General features: G+C 41.0%; 1 protein-coding gene across 3 annotated transcripts in view; it reads right to left on the bottom strand.

Annotated features, from left to right (window-relative positions):
• The window catches only part of CCDC88C (coiled-coil domain containing 88C), a 135601-nt gene that overhangs the window by 19454 nt on the left and 93553 nt on the right, over positions 1 to 22594 (bottom strand). For all 3 annotated transcript variants that reach the window (XM_048852687.2, XM_048852689.2, XM_048852690.2), the window contains exons 13-21: positions 19720 to 19901; positions 16973 to 17110; positions 14303 to 15373; positions 11342 to 11466; positions 9911 to 10052; positions 8209 to 8397; positions 7414 to 7575; positions 6060 to 6337; positions 816 to 959 (exon numbers count right to left, since the gene is read on the bottom strand). In XM_048852687.2, coding sequence (XP_048708644.2) covers positions 816 to 959; positions 6060 to 6337; positions 7414 to 7575; positions 8209 to 8397; positions 9911 to 10052; positions 11342 to 11466; positions 14303 to 15373; positions 16973 to 17110; positions 19720 to 19901 — 2431 coding nt within the window. The remainder of the gene's footprint in view (positions 1 to 815; positions 960 to 6059; positions 6338 to 7413; positions 7576 to 8208; positions 8398 to 9910; positions 10053 to 11341; positions 11467 to 14302; positions 15374 to 16972; positions 17111 to 19719; positions 19902 to 22594) is intronic.

A 22594-nucleotide genomic window follows, 5' to 3' on the forward strand; every position in this document is an offset into this window, starting at 1 on the left:
ATTTTTATCACCGTCTTGTCTAAACCTACCCAGAGACTAGCCTACTAGTAGGTTCCAGCATGGTTTAAAATGTGCCCAGTGAGTATACAAACCATTGAGCCCACTTTTAACCCATGTTTAGTTCTTGTACTTAAGCCTTGACACAGTGTTGCTAGTCTGGACAGGCTATTACAACTTAAAATAAGGAACATCAGAGCTTTAACTCCTGGCACCAGAGTACCTCTTGAACAAATCAGAAATAATATCGTTACAAATGTAAGGGAGACAATATTGGGTAGCACTTTCAGCTGACACTGAATACAACATTTCTTCTACAACTTTTTGTAGCAAAGCACCCTCTAGTGATTCCTCAACAACTGGAAGGCATGTTCCTCCTGTTCCCCACCATGGGGCAAATTCCACATTGATTTATGCCCCATGCAATTCCATGGATTTTCATGAGATTGCAATGCCAGAAGTCAGCACAGAATTTGGTCAGTAGACCCTTTATAAAACAGATCCACATGCGAACAGAAACCCCAGCCCCAGCCTATCTGGAATGAATGCAAGTCACAGCAGCAGACTACATCTGAATCACTGACTAACAGTACCCATTTACAATTATTAGAAAGCTGATTATCTACCAGCGGTTAAGCAAACATGAGCAGATTAACAAAACAGAGTTATTAGGGAACAGAAATTCTGTTATGACTAGACACACTGAAGAAGGCTTCCAGGAATTTTATGTTAGCACAACAGTGGATTAGAGCAAGTCTATACTGCATAGGATTGAATTTTTACTAATATATGCAAAACACTGTTCCAAGCAGCCATACCTGTCCAGTTCTTCTCTCATCTTTTGATTTTCTCCAGTGGCTATTGCATTTGTTCTCCTTTCTTGCTGCAGAACCTCTCTCTCGGTTTTTAGAACGATTTCCAATTCTTCCAATTCTGCCTTGTATTTTACTAAACTGTTGTACCTACAAGAGACGAATAAGCATCTTCTGGGCTTTGCCTACACAGTTTTATTCCTTTAGCACAAGATTTCTCAGTAGATAAAAATGCATCCATGAGAAAACAAGACTTGGTCAATATGTATATATGTAGTTGAGTTCAAAAGAAATCTATAGTGAGTGAGTGAATTCAGGCTAGTCTATAAGGCTATAGGGAGACTGCACAATTATATTTTTGACTGAATTGAAATGCAAGTTGTAAGTACTGTGATCACACTGTACATCCTGATCAACTGGTACAAAGCAAGGATTTCTCTGCGGTGAAGGAAACCTAAAGGGTGGGTTCCCAGACACTACACTGCACCGTTTACTCCAACACACCATTCAGAATCAATTACTAGGGGCAGGTCCCAAAGCATCTGTGCAGAGCATAAAGAGGCAGCCAAAAACAAGAAAGGAGTGAAATCAACTACTTATATCAGCGCTCAAATATTATATATAGGAGGCAGACAACGTGATCATGACATGTGAGTGCCAAAGGAGGGTTGTTGAAGTGTTGTAGCCTTTTGTAGTGGTTGACTGTGTTGCTCAAATGGTTCTACTCATTTGGTAATGAGAAATCCCAGAGGGTATCAAAGGGGTTTATTTGCCCCAAGGCCTCCACTCTATTTCACCTTCTGATTTGTGCAGTTTGCCTATGGAGCCATCAAGGGCAGCAAGGAAGGCAGTGAGAAAGCGCAGTGGTGTTGTCTCTGTGCTGAGGACACCCAGCTTTACCGTGACATCTCTCCTGACCCTGCTGGCCCAGTTGAACAATTTCCCGAATGTCTAAAGGAGACAGGCATGGATGAGGGGGTTGAGTGTCCCTTCCAAGCCACGGCTGCCCATTTTTCAGATAACACTAGTCCCTTACTGCCACCCTGATATAAGGCAGGTTATGGCCACTTTGCACCGTAGTAAGTTGTTCTCAGGTGGATTTTCTGCAACTGGGGTCCTCTGCCAAGGTTTACATTTGCATAAACTGGGGTAGACTATATAGGAATCTGGCTCAGTGAAGTGGAAATGACCAGTGTCTTGACTTAGCACAGCTTTTTGTGACAATGGTGTGCAATCATTGCTGGAGGTGGGACAGCAGATTTTCACCCCCATAGCATGCTTCTGCTGGGGCAGGTATATCTGTTGTGATTCATGGAAGAACTCTGTTATAAGAAGAGTCAAAACAGCAGCCAGGCAGAGGATAGAGAAGTACATTAAAAAGGTACAGTGAACAAATAGACTTCTACTGCATTCATCTGACCAGGCATTGGCAATTCTCATTTCAAGAGAGGTGAAAGCAGACCAAGGATAGTTACTTTGCAGCCACAGTAAACAGTAAAAACAAAACAAAAGAAAGAGAGCAGCACCAAAATGTATTGACTCTTGCCAAGTTATTTCTCTTTCAGGCTACCATCCCTCTCCCCCAGGGGTCACATTACAGCCTGTTCCAAATTCCAGCCCAGTGAGCTCCCTCACAGAGGAGTACCTGTCTACCAGACAAAAAGCTGCTCTTTACTATTCATCACCAGGGGCAGTAATGGAGTTGAATTAACCTTGTTTATTTCTCTCATTCAGCTGCAGGACATTTTAAATACTGAGCGTTCAACGTCCACATGATGAATGGAAGATCCTGAACGAGGGGGATAGTTTCTCATGTAAACCTGAGGTATTAGGGGTTAGATTAGATGACCACTGCAGTCTCTTCTAACCCTATGATTCTATAATTATTTTCCCTTCTGTGAAAACATTTATGGATTTTTATTTTTTTAGAAACCCCTTGCTTTATACCTCATGCTTTGCCTTTGAATCTTGGCTCTAGTTTAGACTTTTATGTCCAGCTTCAAGAATTATTTTCAAGAGACAGCCCGTGTCAATCCCAGAGTTTGACCAAACCAGCTCTACGTCAATATCCTGACAGAGGTCATCAAGGCCTTGTCCGTATGGAGCCATACAGAAACTCTCTTATCACTGCCCTCCCGTTTCTGCAGCTTGACTGGCACTAGTATAGATTTGCTACCAGCAGCTTTACACCAGGTGTCCAACTCTGAGCAGGGTTGGACAATCTAGAGGTAAATCAGTCAATGGCCAGTCTTCACTAGTATCCCCACCGTTGGTGTAGCACCTGTGCCAGTCCAATGGTGGGAAGATTTCACTATAGGCACAGACCAAGTGCATCCCAGTACTCATTCAGTCTACACTGATCAAGGACGTGAATGGCCGTATTCCTCTACACGCCTGTTCTGACAATATTACTTGGCTTCCATTTGCTGCTGCTCTGTTTGTACCGATACCATGGGTGGATATTTGTGACTGAGAACATTTTTAAAATGGACAGCCATGATGAGAAACATATGCAGAAGCAGCCCACAAAGCAGCATTACCAACCAGTCTTGGTAAGTTAATAATGCAAGTCCCTGCAACATGTAATTCTGCCTGGCAGGACCTATTTTCTCCAGTGGAAAGAGTTATTTCAATATCTGTGATGCATTACAGGTTTCTACACAGCAAGCCATACAGAACTGTGTAATCTCTAGCTGTGGTGGCTAGTTAGTTATTATGATTCCTTAGTAATAAGTGTATCCAAAGTACTACAAAAATGCAGAAGATGGATCCAGTTCCTCTCAGCACAAGCCAGCCAAACACAGCATAAAGAAAATGTTGTTTTGAATAGACGCCCTGTAACATGTCAACTACTCCTTTCCCTGCCAAGTCAAACCCACATCTTCTGTGTATGGCTAGGCTTTGGCAGACTATTTCACTGTATTTAGATACAACCTATGCAGTGGGACTAGGATCTACATTCATGATCATCATCATCTGAGAAAAAAAACTATTGCCTGGCAGCCCAGAACAAAGAAACCTTGTTCACACACGTTACAGAGTAGACAGTTACTTCATGCCTGCTGGACACGCTCAGGGGCACTTACAAAGTTTGGGTGCATTTCCTGCGTAGCACATCCTAGTTGAAGGTGAAAGTGAGAAATTTCCTGTCATCAGTTAAATACCTCCTGAGTAGCAGACGAAAACAGCTGACTTCGCTGCCTGCTATTTTGCTAACTTCCTCCCCTGACTGCTCTCAGCCAGTTGTGCCCCATGTTGCACACAGATTAAAAAAAAATGTGACATGCATATTTTTTTCTGACAGCCAAACAAAGTTACAGGCTGGCCTTACACAAATCACCTTGACTAATATTCTCCCAACTTGACCTGAGATGAGATTATGGAGAAGCGCATCCTACTCTTAAAACTGCCTAAATCAATCTCTTCTGAGTACACAAAAGGTCACCATCTGTTTCCACTCCAGCATTTTTCACTGGTAGTTACGTCCCAGCAATAGTTGGGGCAAGAGAGTCTGAAACGTTATCACCGGCATAGGCAATGATGATCATAGCACTTATCTGTGACAACAACCTATTTTTCAGCAAACCACTGACTCCTCAGGCTGCAACTGTTTAATTATTGATACTCATCAAGAAAACAAGGAAATCAACAAATTACGTTTGCACACGGCAGTGTGATAATCGAAGGCAAGGCTTACATCAGTGGGAACCATTAATCAGTCTGTGAAAGACACAGCAAGCAGGGATGGTGCCTGTGTAATCACTTATAGCTCATTTAGCTGACAGTCAGGCAGCTGTCCTGTCATACAGCTCTAATGGATATTTTCATCACAGCACGTTTATTTCTGTTCCCCTCTCAAATCCTGCTTGTATGGCCAGATCCTTCAAGTTTAGGACAGAAAAGTTTCTATTAATCCACCTCCCCAGGACACTGTCAACTTAATCTGAGCCTGAAGTTCAGCTTTTATATACAAATTAAATGTGAATACAGATATGTTGGGGAAAATAATCAAAACATTAAAATTAAAATTCTTTGGGTTTTTTTCTTTAGAGCAGGGAGTGGGAAAAACACATTCTTGAGCATTAGACCAATACATGATCACCAGAAAGTGAAAACGACTAGCAACTAAAAGTGGAACATATAAGTCTAATTTCATTGTGCAAACTGAAGCACCTAAATGGCATAGAAGGGTAAAAGTTAGAAGGAAAACAAAATATATTAAAAACATAATTTATATCTATCCCAGCAGGGTCCCTTAGGGTATGTCTACACAGCAAAGAAAAACCTGACTCGGGCTCACTGGTCTTGGGCTGCTTCATTGCTGTGTAGACGTTCAGGCTGGAGATGGGGCGCGGGCTCTAGAATCCTGCTGGGTGGGAGATCTGAGAGCCCAGGCTCCAGCTTGAGCTTGAACGTCTACTCTGCAATTAAACACTCCCATAGCGTGAGCGCTGTGATCTCCTGACACGGGTCAGCCACAGGTGTTTAATTGCAGGGCAGACATAGCCTCTCTGACAGTGGTTTTCAACCTATTTTCATTTGTGGACCCCTAAAAAATTTCAAATGGAGGATCCCTTTGGAAATCGTAGGTATTAGTCTGTGGACCCCTAGGGGTCTGCGGACCACAGGTTGAAAACCACTGCTCTAGGACAACCTCTGTTGTCACAATAATCCATATCTTTCCTCCATACAATTCTCATTGATTCATATTGTTTCACAGTTCTCAAGATACAAATCATTCTCACTTTGCTAGTTAATTAGCTGATCTAGAGGTTTTACCCTGTGACTTTACCACCACAAAACAGGACCAGGGAAATCTTTTAATGGTCTACATTTTAAAGACATTAAGGGCAAAATTTTCACAAGTGCCTAAATGATCAAGGATCCTAAGTCCCATTTTCACAAGTGCTTAGACACTTAGGATCCTACATTTCATTGAAAGGCACCTGCTTTGTAATTTCCAAATTCACCCTGTTACAATTTCAAATACCTACTCCTTTGCAGGTGATTATGTTTCCAATCTTAACCCCTTGATGAAAGTAAGATTGGGAAGGAAGGCCTCCAAATGCAATGAATTACTCTGATGAAATGCTAGTTATGTCTACTCTCAGAGAACAAAAAGGAAAATAGAAATCTGCAACATGAGTACTTAGCACACACTAGCCATGCAATTCCCTTGGGTACTGCTGAACTATAATTCCCTTAGTAGTGACGATTCAGCACATTGTAATGCATCTTAAAAATTCATACCTTTCCCCAAGAGCTTTGTGCTCCAGTTCCAGATTTTTATGCAATGTTTTCAGGCAGCTGTGCTGCTTTATTAGCATTTCATATTCTGCGGACTGTCGCTCATGCAGTGAGGCAAAGTGTTCGTGGTCCTGCAGCAGTGACTCGTATTCAGCTTTTAGCTGCTCTTTCTGTTTCAGTAGATTTTCATTCTCATTTTCCTTAGCTGTCTGCTGGTTTTGGAGTAAAGCATTCTGGGCCATCAGTGAAGTGCTCTGGGAGCTCAGGGTTGAATTTTCTACCTAAAGTTTCTCAAATAAAAAGTAATTATATTTATATACAAATGCTGGTACACACCACATACACAAGGTGCTTATACAGTTATTGGGAACATGAAGAAATTTGGAAAGGACACTTGAGCAACCTTTTAGTATTACTGGTAATGTACAGGATATGAAGTCATGGCATACGTGAGATCAATGTTTGTCCTGTAGCAAGAGAATCCCAAAGCTGGTACAGCAATATTAAGACTAGAATTGAGAAAGGTAAGCAACCTAGAACATTTGGGTCCCATGTATAACTCTGACAAGAGTGTACAAGAACTGAAGTTGCTCCATGTTTGTATACAACTGAATGCAAGTTTGTTAATTTCATCTAAGGCAAGTGGGGGTGAAATTCACCACTGTGCAGGGGGCCAGTATGAATCTATATCTCAGTTAAGATCACTTTTAGTACTTAAGTGGTGCATTGGCTTTGTGGTGACCATGTGGTTATGAGAAGGACTAAGTGAATCTAAACTGGTGTAAAGTGCATGTTGAAAAGATGGAAGAAAGTAAAGTTGAAGTAGAGGGCAGTGTAGGGCTAGTTAAAAAAGTTTCCATTGAAACTGCTTTGATAGAAAATTGGGTTTTCAATTAAATGAAATCGTTCTCCAAAAGTTTCTGCTTTTCATGGAAAATTCTGATTTTTCATCAAGAAACCAAATGAAAACTGAAATACGTTGATTTGGATATGTCGCCTCATTCTCACTTCCCCGGGAAAGTTCTTTCTGGGACACAATATGAAAAGAAAAAAAGAACTAACATGAAGAAGGAATATATGATATGTTAGCTGCAATAGCAAATCTGGATAACTAATTACGTCTTCCCAAGTACTATAAATAGCAATTTCTTAATAGTGATGAGCCAAGGCTGAAATTTTGGATCCAAACCTTTTTAATTTGAAGGAAATTCAGATCTGAATCTGAACTCCCCTGCTTCAGCACCATCTACACTGATTATTGTCAACGCTGAAAACTTTCTTCTCAGCTTCCATCCTCTCTACACAACCAAAATCAAATCCAGAGTTTACTGACAAATTGGCATTTGGCTCTTCTGACCTGGAGCTTGGCTGTTTGGGTCTGCAGAGCAGTGTTGTGCTCCTGAAGGAAGACACTTTGCTTCTGTAGTGTCAGGATCTGATTGTTGAAAGAGACATTCTGCATTTCCAAGTGCTTCAGCTGTTCTTTAAGCAGCTGCTTCTCAGCATGGAGGGCTGCATTCTAACAGAGAAATAGAATGGAAGTGTGGAGGGAGAAAAAAATTAAACAGCTGTTCTGATTATTTACAGCCCTATCAAAGGTGAGAACAAACTTCTGATACCCCTTAAGCTCTGAAGTTTTAGTAGCAAATACTTTACAGCATTAAATCAAAGTTAGGATAGATGTTATGGTGCAAGATTCACCCCTGGACAGAGGCCAGCACAAGACCTATGTGTCAAGTCCCACACAGACCCTAAGGTGAGGGCTTAAGTGGTGCATAGGCCTGGTGCTGGTTCTCTGCACATGAGTGAATTTCCCCTGCAATGACAAAATCATTCCAAACTGTAGTACTTGTCTGATCCATTACCATAGTATCAGCGCTCCTGACAATCTTTAATGTATTTATCCTCATAACACCCTGTGAGGCTATCAGCCCCATTTCACAGATGGGGAACTGAGGCATGGACTTGCCAAAGGTCCCCCAGGAAGCCTGTGGTGGAGCAGGAAATCAAACCCCAGTCCCAGGCTAGCACTCTGACCATTGGACCATTGATCCCCTCTGGAGACACAGAACTCGGGGTTGCTTCCTACTTTAAAAAATGACATAAACATCCCCAAATGCCTTATACCTGCATCCTGAAGGAGAAGACTTACATTCCTTTCCAGCTCTATAGCCCTGTCTTTCACTTTCAACAGCTCCATTGTTGTTTCTCTGTGTCCTGTCTCCCATTTCTCTTTCATCTGGTGGGTGGAAACGAGTTTTTCTGCAGGAGATTTTAATGAGTTCTGCACACATTGCCCATCTTCTTGGCTTTGCTTAAGAACTTCAAAGTCCTTCTTTATCTGTGAAGTAGACAAGAAATATGCTTGTAAAACTGGCTTTTTGGAAAGTAATTGCAGCACATTCAAATAAATAAAACATTAACAATAATAATTAGGCCTTATGCAGAATTTTTTCTCATGATTTCAAAATACTTTATAAAAGATGGGGCGGGGGTAGAGTATCATTATTCACATTTTATGGATAGGGAAAGTGAGACAGAGAGGTGAAATTATAGATCAGGAAAAGAATGCACATCCCTCACTCCCAGCCAGGTGCCCTCTCCACTTGAACTCCCTGCCTCCTAATAAATAAAAATAATATAAAGGTTATACCTGGGGTGGGGATTTAAAAAGAATTCAACATTGGCATAACTCTGCTCTCATTGAACATTATTATTTTTTACTTGTATTACTGTAGCACCTAAGAGCCCTAGTCATGACAAGGAACCCATTGAGCTACATGCTGAACAAACACAGAACAAAACGATGGTGCCGGCCCCAAAGAGCTTACAATCTAGGCATAAGACAAGAGACGGCAGATGGTGGTCAAACTCCATGACTTCTAAAGGAAACAGGACTAAACCGAAGCTGAGCCCTCTTGAAAATCTCAACCCTGGACTTCAAAAAAACAATAATGCCGGTATTATTATTAATTATTATTATTGACTAGGACAGAGGTGGGCAAACTATGGCCTGCGGGCCACATCCAGCCTGCGGGACAGTCCTGCTCGGCCCTTGAGCTCCCGGCTGGGGAAGGTAGCTCCCGGCCCCTCCCCTGCTGTCCCCCCACCCCCGCAGCCTCAGTTCGCCGTACTGCCAGCGCTCTGGACGGCGGGGCTGCGAGCTCCTGCCGGGCAGCGCAGCAGCGTGGCTGGCTCCAGCCGGGCAGCGCAGCTGCCAGACATGCTGCTCTGAGCAGCATGGTAAGGGGGAGGGCGGGGGGGGGGGGGTTGGATAAGGGGCAGGAGGTCCCGGGGGGCAGTCAGGGGACAGGGAGCAGTTGGATGGGGGGGAGGTTCGGGGGGGGTTAGGGGTTGGGGAACGGGGGGGTTGGATAGGCGTGGGAGTTCTGGGGGGCCTGTCCAGGGCGGGGGTGTGGATAGGGGTCGGGGGAGTCAGGGGACAGGGAGCAGGGGGGGTTGGATAGGGAGTGGGGTCCCCGGGGGTCCATTAGAGGTGGAGGATCCTGGGAGGGGGCGGTCAGAGGACAAGGAGCAGGGGGGGTTAGATGGGTCGGGGGTTCTGAGGGGGGCAGTCAGGGGCGGGAAGTGGGAGGGGGTGGATAGGGGTCGGGGGCCAGGCTGTTTGGGGAGGCACAGCCTTCCCTACCCAGCCCTCCATATAGTTTTGGAATCCCAATGTGGCCCTCAAGCCAAAAAGTTTGCCCACCCCTGGTCTAGGATATGATAGAAGAAGGCATTTAAGTCAAATAGGGGTTTTTTGCTACCTGTTCTTCTTGAGTAAAAGTGCATGTCTGCCATGCCAACCTACAGAATAGCTAAACCTTACACCTTAAAATGGAGTTTCCTCTTACCGTATTTAGCTCATTCTGCAACTGCTGATTCAAGTTAAGAGACTCTTCCATTTGAGCCTCTAACAATACAATCTTTTCTTCTTTAATGGCTAGTGTTGTCTTTAATGCAGAGTCAGTTTTGCTTTCCAGAATCTTATATTTGCTGAAAGATAATGAGAACAGCATTCCAACATTTGTCACTGGAAAACATGTAACCATCTGGCTTGCAGACATTTCTCTCCCACATCACAAACCTCATAATTACATGTATTTGCTTCCTCATATACACCTGGTTTCCATCACTACTCTATATTTTTGCATTTGAAAGATTACTGAGGAGGAAAAAAATTGCTTATGGGGAAGTCCAACAGATTTTAATATGGATAAAACCAATTCAGTTCTATAGAAGAACAAGAACTACAGAATTCAATATAGAATAGCCTTTCTAATTTTTTTCCTAACCATAATGTAGAATTTAATAGAAAATTATATCCCTGCTGTGGATTTCTATAGCTTGGGGGGAAACCCAATCCTACAGAATTCTGCATTAAGCATATAATTCTCCATTACATTCTATAGGACAGTTCAAAAAGCCTATAGAAAGAAGATCTTTTTTGTTAAATTCTATAGGACTTGCCCATCAGGGATGTCCTGTGTCACACCTTACACATTGCATTTATTTTCACATCTAGCTGGATCACCACTTAAATGTTAGAGGCATGGAATGCACCATATAAAGGATAATGGTCAAGTACAGCATCTTTTACCTTGCCAGCAGAGTTCAACTATAAATATAGTTAGCAGGTGGCAAAAATGGTTACCCATCTTAAATCTAAAAGTCACCTCCCTTCTTAAGTGAAGGCAGAACTTAGGACACTAATCACCAGAAGGGTTTCCAGAAGTAGGTTTCATGAAGACAAGTGAATAGAAATCAGGTTACTGGATATGTACATGCAAGGCTTGATTCTGAACCCACACTAATTTCTACAAGGGTATAAACTCCTTTGATGTCATTGGTGTTACTCCCGGTATAACTCACTGTAAAAGAGGTCAGAATCCTACTCTCCACCTGCTAAATTTATAGGGGGACACAAAACACCTGTAATCCAAATGTACTGCAGTATAATGCTATGTAATGATTTTACAAAGTTAATGTGACCAGTACAGCACACTGAACTGGAATTTATTCTCCTTAAAGTAGATACAGAACACCCATCTGTGGTCGCCTTCCATTAAGACTTGTTACAGTGGCTTTGTTATTGTTAGAAAACAAAATCTAAGACAAACAGTTTCATGTAATTTCTCTTGGCTAGGACATGAAACCGTGATTTCAATGGGAGTGGGTGGAAGTGGGAGAGGCACAAAATGTGAAAATGAAAAAGCAAAAGGCTGTGGTTAGCAGGGTTTAAGGAGTTCTGGAGTTACACTGTTAAAGGAGCTCAGTTTCCTCACTTGTCATTGCCATTGTCATCCTGTAGCAGCAGCTCTTTGTTCAATCCAATCTTCTCCAGCTCTTGGCTCAGTTTGTCCATCTCACTAGACAACTGTTGTCTCTTTAACTTTTCAAGGACCAAATCCTGTAACAACACAAACATCATTAACCATCATACAGAAGACAGTGATAATTATACAGTGCCAGTGATTTTAAAAACCCTGACGTATGATAAGGGCATTGGGTGAAACCCTGGCCCCATTAAAAACAAAGGGAGTTTTCCCATAGATTTCAACGGGGTCAGGATCTCACTCATTGTCTTTTGGGGCCTGTTTCTTCTCTCAGACCTGTGTAAATTAAGAGCACCTGCACTGTACATCACTGTGAGAGGAGAATCAGACGCTTTGTTTTTAAATAGCAATCTATTTTCATTCTCTATTTGAGATTTCTCAAATAAAATAGAAGGATTTTTCCTTCAGATTTTTGCCTTTGCTAATTTGTATTTAATTCTTTATGCTTCCATTAGTATCACTGTTGCTAGCATATTGTAGCACTGAGACAGGTTTGTTAGTGACTTGATATTGGGCCAGCAGAGGGAGCTCACAGTCTTCTGAGTCCAACCAAAAGAAGAAGAAGAAAGAAAAACGTTTTAGAATTACATGTAAAAGTTTTTTTTTTGTAATCTTCTGAATAGCATAAAAATTAACTAATGAAACACAAACACATATACAGTGGTGGGACTTCAAATTGCCAATTTCCTGTGATAATTAAATAAGATTTTCAGTTTACTAACCTCTGCGTTTACAGTACTGAAGGCATTTCCTAAACCTAGGGCTTGTTTACAGTGGAAATTTACCAGCATAATTGTACAGTATAACTCCCAGTGCGGACACTCTTATTCTGGTATTCAAGTGCCTTTTTCTGGTTTAGGTTATGTTGCTTTCAAAGCAGTATTAATTATGCCAGAATAAAAAAGTGTACACCCAAGGAGTTATACTAGTATAAATATAGTGGCATAATTATACCAGTATAATTATGCAAGTGAATTTCCTTGTGTAGATGAACCCTAAGTATGTAAAAGGAAATACTGACATGTATTTCTTGGTTTCATTGTCAGACTCCATTTCCAAAAGCAACAAATGATTTTGGGTGCCCAACTGGAGATATCTTTAAAGAGTCCTGATTTACCTAAGCACCCAGAATGCTTTTGAAAATTTAGGCATATTATATACATACACACACACCATAAACAATGGGTGAAATCCTGGTCTCACTGAAGTCAGTGGAGTTTTGTCATTGACTTCCATAGAGCCAGGATTTCGCCCAGTACTTACACTTTAGTGATTCAAATAAGCTATTGGAAAAATGGTATTATAAATAACACGTGTCAAATTTAAGCTTGCACACAGGACCCAGAGCTACTTAAATGGTTCTGATGACCTCTGAGATGATTATATTCCAACAGGATATGGATTATGGGTGCGAATGCCTATTTTGACATTGAAGGTGCAGATTCTTTTAACTGTTTATGCATGTTCTTCCTACTGACAATATGACTGCCATAAATTTTCTTTTATATCTCTGTATTTTTAAAATTTAAATTTAAAAACCAGAGGACACTGTCAGTTGATGTAAGGATTTAAGATAGGGCAAAATGCTGGGCAAAATTCTTTAACTTAAATCTACCTCAGGGCGTTATGCTAAGGCTTGGTCTCCACTACCAACGTGCGTCAGTATAACTATGTTGCTAAGGGGTACGGAAAATACACACTCCAAGTGACATACTGACCTAACTCCCACTGCAAACAGTGCTATGTTGATGGGAGGGCATCTCCTCTTGACATAGCGTCTGCCTCTCAGGGAGGTAGAGTGTCTATACCTATGGGAGAAGCTCTCCTGCTGGCATAGGTAGTGTCTTCACTAAGTGCTAAAGTGCTGTAATTGTAGACAAGCACTAAGACTACTTCCTCACCAAGATCCTTTCTTAAACCATCCTTGGGAGGAGAGGGGCAGACAACTGATTACAACCTTTTCCCCAAGAAACATTTTCTAAAACTAAAGCAAGTGGATGTTGAACAGCAGCTAGAATGAATTAACAAATGTGGGTTTTTTTTAAATTAAAAAAATGAAATGTTATCTCCCCGAAGAAATTTAGCCCAATTTGTACATATGAAATCATTTTTTTAGACCACAGAAGACTAAGCAGAGGTATAGATAATAACAGCACTCAGGTTTTCACTTTATCTTGTAATTCTTGTATTTCACTTTATCTTGTAATTGTAAAGTAATTCTGAAAAACATCAGCCTAATTTGTAAACTAGACACTGGTGGCTTGAAGACTTTTAAAATATAACCAACTTTCAACATAATAAGTATATGCTATGTGCTTATGCTGTGGCATCCCTTAAAAACTTGGTCATTTAACTAAGTTACCTCAATATCTACAATATTCCCTTACATGTCCTTATACTTTCTACAGAAAATTCTTTGAATACTAAAAATACTTCCTTGGACACCAATCCTGCAACCACATCTGAATGTGTCCATGCAAACCCCACTGGTTTTAACAGGGCTCGGCCTGGGCTAAAGGCTCCAGCTATATGGATACGACTGCAGGAACAAGTCCTTATTAACCTTGTGCAATAGGTATGCTTTTAAGGAACCACTACTGTACAATACATGAGGCACAGTGAGTAGTGTTGCCTTGTGCCACAGCAGAAAAGGGTCAGGACTCCTCTGTAGTGAATGCAAAGCTAAGCCTGATTATAGAGTTATGGACACAAGACAAACTGAAGTTCTAGAATTCTACTTCCTCGGGCAGCACAACCTGTGATGCCTAGAGTCACAACTAAGGGTCTCTCGGTTTCCTTAATTCATGGTCTGGATCAAACTGGCATGGAATGGACCACTGTCTACACTACATAGCATAAATTAAATAAATAAAATGCATATGATTAAGGCAATATTATTATTTTGATTACCTCTCTCAATGTAGCTAGTGTTCTTTTATCAATGGTAACTTGCTTTATAAGGTCTTTATTGTCTTTTTCAAATTCTTTCATCTTATTAGATGAGTCTCTGAATCGAGCCATTTCTTTTTCAAGTGTTCTGTTTTCCTTCTCCACAGCCGCCAGCTTTACTGTGTTATCATCCAAAATAGCATCTTTCAGCTCCACCTGCTGCCAAAGCCTTTTTGTTTCCTTCTCCAGCAACTTTTTGTCTTTCTCCAGTTGGGATACTTCTTGCTCCAGCACTTTGTTCTCCTTTTCTAACCTCTCCTGCCATTTGCTGGAAAACTTCAGCTCTTCAAGTTTTCTCTGGAGGGCCTGATTTTCACTTTCCATTCCCTGTAGCTCTTTCTCTAGCTCTTGGGTTTTTTTGCTGCTGTTCTCCAAGATCTGCTGAAGCCTCTGATTCTCAGAGTTCACACTCTGATAGCTCAGCTCCAGCCTTTCTGACTTCTTTCCCAGTGTTTTTAACATCTCCACATTTTTCCTTAGCTCCTCTTTCTCCCGCTCCAGCTCTTTATTTTCTGCCTCTATCTGTGCCATTTTTGTGCTGGTGAATCTCATGGTCTCTACCATCCTCCTGAGCTCCAGGTTCTCTTCATCCAGTTGCTTGTTGTCCCTCTGCAGGTCCTCTAGCCGGATGGAAACGTTCTGTAAGGTATCCAGGGACTTTCTCAACTTCCTGTTCTCCACTTCCAGATCCCCATTTTCCTGCTCTAGAACCTCAACCTTCTCTGTTACAATTTTCATGGCTGCTGCCTTCTTTGTGAGCTGTTCAGTTTCCCTCTCTAGCCGATGGAGCTCTTTCTCCATTTCCTCCACTCGTTCTACCTTTTCTTTAACCTGTTCAAAATCTTTATGCAATTGTTTCTTCTCAAACTCCAGCTTGCTGAGTTTGCCACTAGTCTCTGTAACTGTTTCATGGAGCATCTTGTTCTCTTTTTCAATGTCTTTTACTCTGGCCTCGCTACTAACTTGAGCCCTCTGTCTCAGGGACAAAACCACTTGGTTGAGGTGGTCATTCTCTTGTTTGAGGTCCTTTATCTACATTAAAAATAAAATAAGGAGAGAGTTATCTACAGTAGAGTAGATGGCACCTAAGGTGTTCCTTGTGAGTATGTTTTTTTATAGCAATGTAGAATCTGGCAATTTACCCTCGAGGCAGTCAGAACTCTGTATTAACAAAACAATGCCCATTTAACACAACACAAATTCTTCAGCCATTAGCCATTGTCATCCCTGACTCAAACCCTCCCCACCAACCCAAACTAAGGAAGAGACTTTTTGAAGAAAATTTTGTTTTATCTAGCCCTTTTAATACCATATACGAGGTATCTCAAGGTACTAGTGAGTTAAACATTATGCTTTATTCCTTTCAAATCTTCAGCTAAGCAGGTCTAGGCAGAGTCAGTACATGGATGGGAGATCTCCGTGGAAGAGCTTGGACTTGATGATTTATGAGGAGCCACTCCCGTCTCTGAGTCAGATTGAACCAATGCTCTAGCACAGTGCACAGGGGCACTGTTCCCTCTCTTTCTAGGTTCATATTCTCCACTCATCACTGTGAAAACTGAAAGCACAGGTGCCCTCTTTCTTATAAGATGTAAAATTAATGTGCTGAACACTAGTAGTTGTTAAAAAGTTCATTAAAAATATTCTTTGTAAGGGAAGAGAGTTCATTATGATTTCTTGGCCAAATTCCAGCTGAGGTAATTATGTTGGACCAAATACTCAAATCCTTAGTCAGATTTTTACCTAGTTCTTACTCAGGCAGAACACCTACTGAAGTCAAATGGAGTTAGGCCCGAGTAAAGGACATCCCTACTCTAGTTTTTGTCTACCGTAGTTTTCTTCATTTCCTGTCCTAAATGTGAAGCGTCCACTTCCTATCATGTCATGAGGAATTCCTATGTGCTTTTAAAGAGCGGCTGTGCTTCACCACAGCTGTATTTCAGAGGTGGAGTTTTCCTGGAGTATAAATCTGTAAAGTACTTCAGAATGCTTCAGGATGAAAGGCGCTGTATAAATGCAAGGTTTATTTTTATTATTTAACCTCACCCCAGCCTTGTCACACAAATCAATTTCATATATTTTAAAAGCAAGCACACCATCCTCCATGGACCACGTCTATTCCCATTCTTAAATTACTAAGTATGAATGACACCTTGTAAGCTTGTAAAATAGTGGTATTGTACTTTGAATTGCATCACAGCGGTAAAGGCTGCACGGTATTTAAAATGTCAATCTTACGGGTGTAGTAGCTTTCTCAGCATTTTTTTACTCAGATCAAGTAAGTCTAAGGAAACTACCATGACACACAGCTGGTATCAATCCAATCTTCTTCAGCAATATGGGATTTGAGTTGTACATCCTAATCTGTCTAGTCAAGGCTTTTTGAAGGGCAGGGAAGAACCAATGTTACAAACAACCTGAAGGTTGTCAAAGAGCAATGGAATGAGCAGCAGACACCATCCCATGCAGTTATTTTTGCTCAAAGACATCTTGACTTGTATTTGAATGAGTGTTCTGCATGCAATACTCTCTGCGGTCTATTACCAAGCCCCTGAGCCATTGAGACTCTCTAAATGCCCATGGTAAAATGACCACTACTAAGCTTTTGGATCAGATTTATGAAGTCAGCACCTGTCTGTCTTTTTCAGCTTTTACAGTCTCCATGACACCCTGTAGCTGTTCTTTCTCTTTTATCAGCTCCTCGCTTAAGGTCTCCAAGTCTTGGCTGCTTTGTTTCTCTTTTTCAATCTGATTTTGCAACTTCTCAATCTGCATGGAAAAAGCACCACAAAATACATCAGACAACAAACAGAACCATGACTATTTCTATTTCAGAGCATTTTGAAAAGTAGAGATTAAATAGATGGCCAAGATGCTATCCATTCCGGAAGGGTTATGTCAAACCAACAAGACTGAGGAAACTAACCCTTCCCTTCTGAAAGTTGCCAACCACTGTTTAACCAACTATACAAATTTAGGTCAGAATTTTCAGAAATCTGAAAGTCAGTCAGAGAGTAGGGGTGAAATCCTACCCCTATTTAAGTCAATGGTAAAACTCTCATTGATTTCAATGAGGCCAGGATTTCACACCTGGTACCTCAAGTTGGACACCCAAAATGGAGGCACATGAAATTAGAGAAACTTCTAAAAATGTGGCTGCTAGCTATCCAGCAAATCTGAGGGATTTGGTTTACTGTTTGGTTTGGTTTACTGTTTTTTAAATTACCTCTTCCTCCATTAAAACCTTCTCTATCATCACCCCTTTTCCACATTCCCTATATCTGACACCCAGGCCCCTTGTGTAGAAGTTCTGAGTCCCCCCACCATTAATATTTGTTTTGCTGCTGCATTAAAAAAAAACCCAAAACCTTCCCACTCTACAAAAATCCATTGTTCATTCTTGGACATGAAGTTTTGTCAGCATCAGGAATCTCAGCGTCATAAGTCTCCATACAGCATGTGTGAAGAAGACACATTTTGTTAAAATAAACCCAGTGTAAGATACTTTACAAGTCTTATATCTCTTAGTATCAACAGACTATGTACCACTGACACAGTAGCTGAGCAGCCAAATGACTGTGCAGTAACTTCTTCTCAAATCTCCTTGAATACGTGACAGTGTCACCAGCAACATGATCAGATTATGATATTCAATCAACACTCGTAGACTAGGTTAGCTCCCATCACCGTCTATGTCCCTGTTCCAAAGTGATGCATCATTAGCAAAGAATTTTCTGTTTCGTGACTCTCAGCTGTTCTTGATCACAACACTTTAAACCCACTGGCATTTCTGCTCCTCTGTTTCATGCCCACACATTCTGCCCCGCCCCTGCACTGGCATTCTCTATTACTGGGTAATCCTACTCATTTCAAGGAGGGGATCAAACCTTTAGGTAACCCAAGCTTGGTAACACTCTCCCACTGCCAAAACAGGAGCAAATCAGACTAAAGCTGGGCCCATAAGAGCTGGTACTGATATAGTGCCACAACTTGAGGTATCAAAGAAATATGTATGTGGTAAGTCAAAGTCAACTGCAGCTGTTCAAATGACTTAAGTTGCTGGGCACCAGAGACATTTGTTGGCCACTTTATACCCTTAGATCTCAAGTTCTGAGTGTTTTAATTAGAGAACCTAGCTGGAATGACTGTCACAAAGGGGCCACGTGGGAGTGGAGTGGGAGTAGGGAGAGATGAATTTTTACAGACTCTCTCTTGCCCAGATAGGGACTCTGAGAAGTGGATTTTGTTCTCTCACCTTGGCAAAAGCATCCCTCAAAGTGCTCCCTGTAGTAAAGGGACGTCAACCTCCGCTCACTGGCATAGAGGCAGGTACCGTGCTAATTATAATCAGCCAATCTACGTCTAGACTACTATCTACAACACAGCAAATGGGCTCTCTCATTTAGGGCATCCTAATGATCCAGCACATCTTTAACGGTAAGCTGAGCAAAGAGGGGAGCCATTATGTTTCAGGGCTGAAGTGTTGTATAAGCTTTTATAAATACGACAAAAGACATTGGTTACAGCAGCAAAGAAAAAGGCAGGAGTAGGCCCCATATCACGTTTAGTGGGTGTAGAGGGGTGAGGAGAACTAAGTCCCTTACATGGGAATTCTTCAAATGCATCAAACTAACAAGCATCCTGTTTCCCCACTGGCACTGGGGTCTGATAGCTGGAGATCAGAATGCGTGCTGTAGCCAGACAAAACCCAAGCAGGTGGCTGTGGCAGAACTGAACACTCCTTTCCAAAGGCAGAGCTGGGCTGGCACATGAGCTAGAAGTATTAACAGTCGACAAGGGAGTGTAGCAAAAAATTCTACTAGCAGCACATTCATTACCAGGAATGAAAAGAACCCGTGGCTTTGTGGGAAAGGGAGATGCAGCAGAACGTTGTGATAGCCAGAAAAGGAGACAAGGCGGAGAAGTCAATCAAAGACCGTGAACAGTAAAGGACATTTCTTTAAAAATATATCGGGCTGAACTCGCCTCTCATGTAACTTCATTGATTTAAATGGAATTACACGAAGGGTGAGTGTAGCCCATTAGTTTTCTCCTCCGTAACAGAACAAGCTGAGGAAATACTTGTCACAGGAACAGGCAGTGGGACAAGAGCACAATCTGCCAGTGGCAGAATAGCTCTATGGAGTGCATATACAAGGAAGAGGAAGACTATAAGTTATCTAGGCAAGCACTGAAAATTAGTTGAGAACCTCATGCAGAATATGCATGAGCTCTCCAGAGTTGGCAGTACTGCCATCAAGCATCACTCAGGAATGCTGTAAGCTGCACAGTGTAACAGGTCTAATTCCAGCACACTGTTAGAAACAGCAGAATCAGCTCCCAAATAGCTAGGCCAGCATGAACCTAGTGAGAGTTACCTTTTTGCTAAGTTGTTGATTCTCCTTCTCCAGCTCCACAAACTTTAGGCTGCTCTCTTCTGTGGTCAGAGAGAGATCTCTGAGCTCTTGGATGGTGTTTTGCAGGCTCTGATTGTCCTTTTCTAGCTTCAGAATGCGACTCGATGCACATTCGTTCAGCTCAAACACAAAGGACTTCCTAGCTGTTGAAACATAAGAATCAGAATGCAGGAGTTTATACACATTCATAAACAGGTTATCATTTCTAGGATCATAAAACATAGATAATTAGGGCCAGATCCTTATTAGCACTTCAGCTGAGCTAAGGTGGCAGAGTGGTCCCTAAGTAAAAACACCTACATAAAAAAATGGAGCATACTTCCAATAGATAATAGTTACATCCCTTCATGAACAGGAAAGTGTCCAAAGACACGATATTGCAAAAGCTGCTTATTTTCATAGTCTCATATCTAAGAGTCAGGTTAGCTACCAAGTTGAATGGTTAACTAGAAATGTTTGGTGAGACACACTGGACTAGAATCCATCACATTTGCTGAGATAGAAATGCTTAAAAAATCAACTTCTGAAACTAGGGAAAATGCCATTTTCAATCATTTATACCATGAAGTTGCAGCTGCAGCCAATTAAAACTTTTATATCAATTAACCACAGAAATAGCTCACGTGAATGGGTGCCAGTGCTCTGAGTTACCCAGATACTTCAACAGGCACACACTGAAGCAGTGTGTGTATTTTAAGGCTGGATACACATGCACTAAGCAACAATCACAGAGAATTCTCTGTGAGTGAGAGTTTTGCCACCGACTTCAATAGAGCCAGGATTTCACTCCAGGTGTTTAGAGTTCACAAGTTTTATCACATTTCATGTGACATTTCCCAATACCAGCATCTCCACCGCACATTTACCTTTTTCACCATGTTTGATGTTAGTAACTCAACACTTGAGTAGCTAAAAATCTACTTCCTTTTTTCAAATGTAACAAATCTGCTCTCTACATAAAAATCATATGTTTAACATGAAAGTGACATTAACTCTGTGTTCTAATCTTAGAAAATATTCATTCTTACAGGAAGAAAGACAAAATTCAGTGCTGTTACAGCCCCTTAAACAGCACTTACAACTGGCAGAAACTCCTGGGAGGCTGAATGGTTCACAACATCCATGATCTGTATGAGCAATACACTGGTGAGTTTTGGTTGCATCGACGTTTAACACTAATACCATCAGCATGGTTCCATTTCAATTCTATTCTGAAATAAAGACTTTAAAAGTGGCTTTATTGGTTTCCATGCTTATTGTTACCCAATGATTTCTGTATCAACTCTGCTCAATTTAGAAGTAAAAAAAATGGTTTTTCTACGTGCCATCCTTCCAAACTCAACCCGATATCCAATAGTCAGTCAAGCTGGGTTCTTTCCTGGTCATGCATCACCATAGCTAAAATAAAAGTTCTGCAGACCAAACTGTGCTCTCAGTTACATCTGCACAACCTCAGCTGTCCTCAGTGGGACAAAGTGTAACTAACTGGAACTTCATAAATGGAGCTGGTTAAAAAGTAGGAAAACATTTTTGTGAACGATTTTGAAATTTTTAAGTTGTTTTCATTTCACAGGGTTCAAAAAAATGAAATAACTTTTCTGTTTTTTTTTTCAAAAATTTTAATGATTTTTTATTCAGATTTTCAAAATTTTGTCCCCCGCTCCCCCTTTTTGTTCCCCTTTTGCCACTGAGTGCAATAAAATAAATGATGTCATTGATTCCCCTCCACTTTTCTTTTGCTACTCTGGAGAAGTTTTGAAAAGCTACAACTTTTGAAGAGTTACAGACTGAAAGAGTTACGAAGTTTATCCTTAATTATTATTCCCCCTTTATAACTTTTCTAAAGTTGAGGAAGTTCTGAAAGGTTACAGAATGGACAAACAAAAAACAAACATGAAAAATGGGGAAGAACCTAAGCATCATTCATTCTAATGCATTCAGTGGCAAAAAAGAAATACAGGAAAAAGCAAAAAAAGGAGGGGAAAAAACAGAAATGAAACAAAAATTCTAATTTGAAACGAGGCTGAAATTTTTGCCTCATTTCAAATTTGCCATTGAAAAATTGCACTGTTTTCCCAAAATGTTTCAATGTTGATGAAACCGTATTTTTGCTACACAAGAAGAACCAGAATACAGTTCACCCTCTCTGAACTTTGCTGAGCTCGCTTTGCAGGGCTAACAAAGTAAAAAATAATAAGAGCTAATTAGTCACTACTGTTAGTAGACAGCTCAGAATACACACAGCAAGCCAATCGGAGGAGCAAAGTGGTGGTACCATTTTTACATATGGTCACTTTACAAGACCCTGATTTTACCAAGACTTGTGCACATGCTAAAGTTTACATGATGTGATTTGCCCCACTGACATCAGTGAACCTACTCACAGTGTGTAAAGCTAAGCATGTGCATGAGTCTTTGAGGGATTAGGTAAGTGTTCAGTCAAGATCTGATACTGAAAACTTCTGCCAGTAACATCCTGTTATATATCCCAGGATTCTTTAAAATACGATTTTGTATCCTAGTATTATAAACTGAATTACTTATATAAATAGAAACCAACTATCAAGCCTATGATACAGAGCACTGATTTTTTTTATGTCTTGCATATAATTACTGAAAATGAATCACCAATTTACAAAATATCCAGCCAGTTATTTCCCCTTGCTCCCATTTTTCACCTTCTATTAAAAATAGTTGCCTCACAGCACAGGCTTTTTCCTGGGACCTAAAGATCAGCTGGGAGTAGAGAAGGATTATCAACTCCTCCCAGCCACTAACTATTTAGTTAAAAATACCCTGTGCTGGGATCATTACTGTGCAATATATGGGGCTGTTT

The sequence above is a fragment of the Caretta caretta genome, chromosome 6, assembly GCF_965140235.1.
Source record: "Caretta caretta isolate rCarCar2 chromosome 6, rCarCar1.hap1, whole genome shotgun sequence".
Classification (NCBI taxonomy): domain Eukaryota; kingdom Metazoa; phylum Chordata; order Testudines; family Cheloniidae; genus Caretta; species Caretta caretta.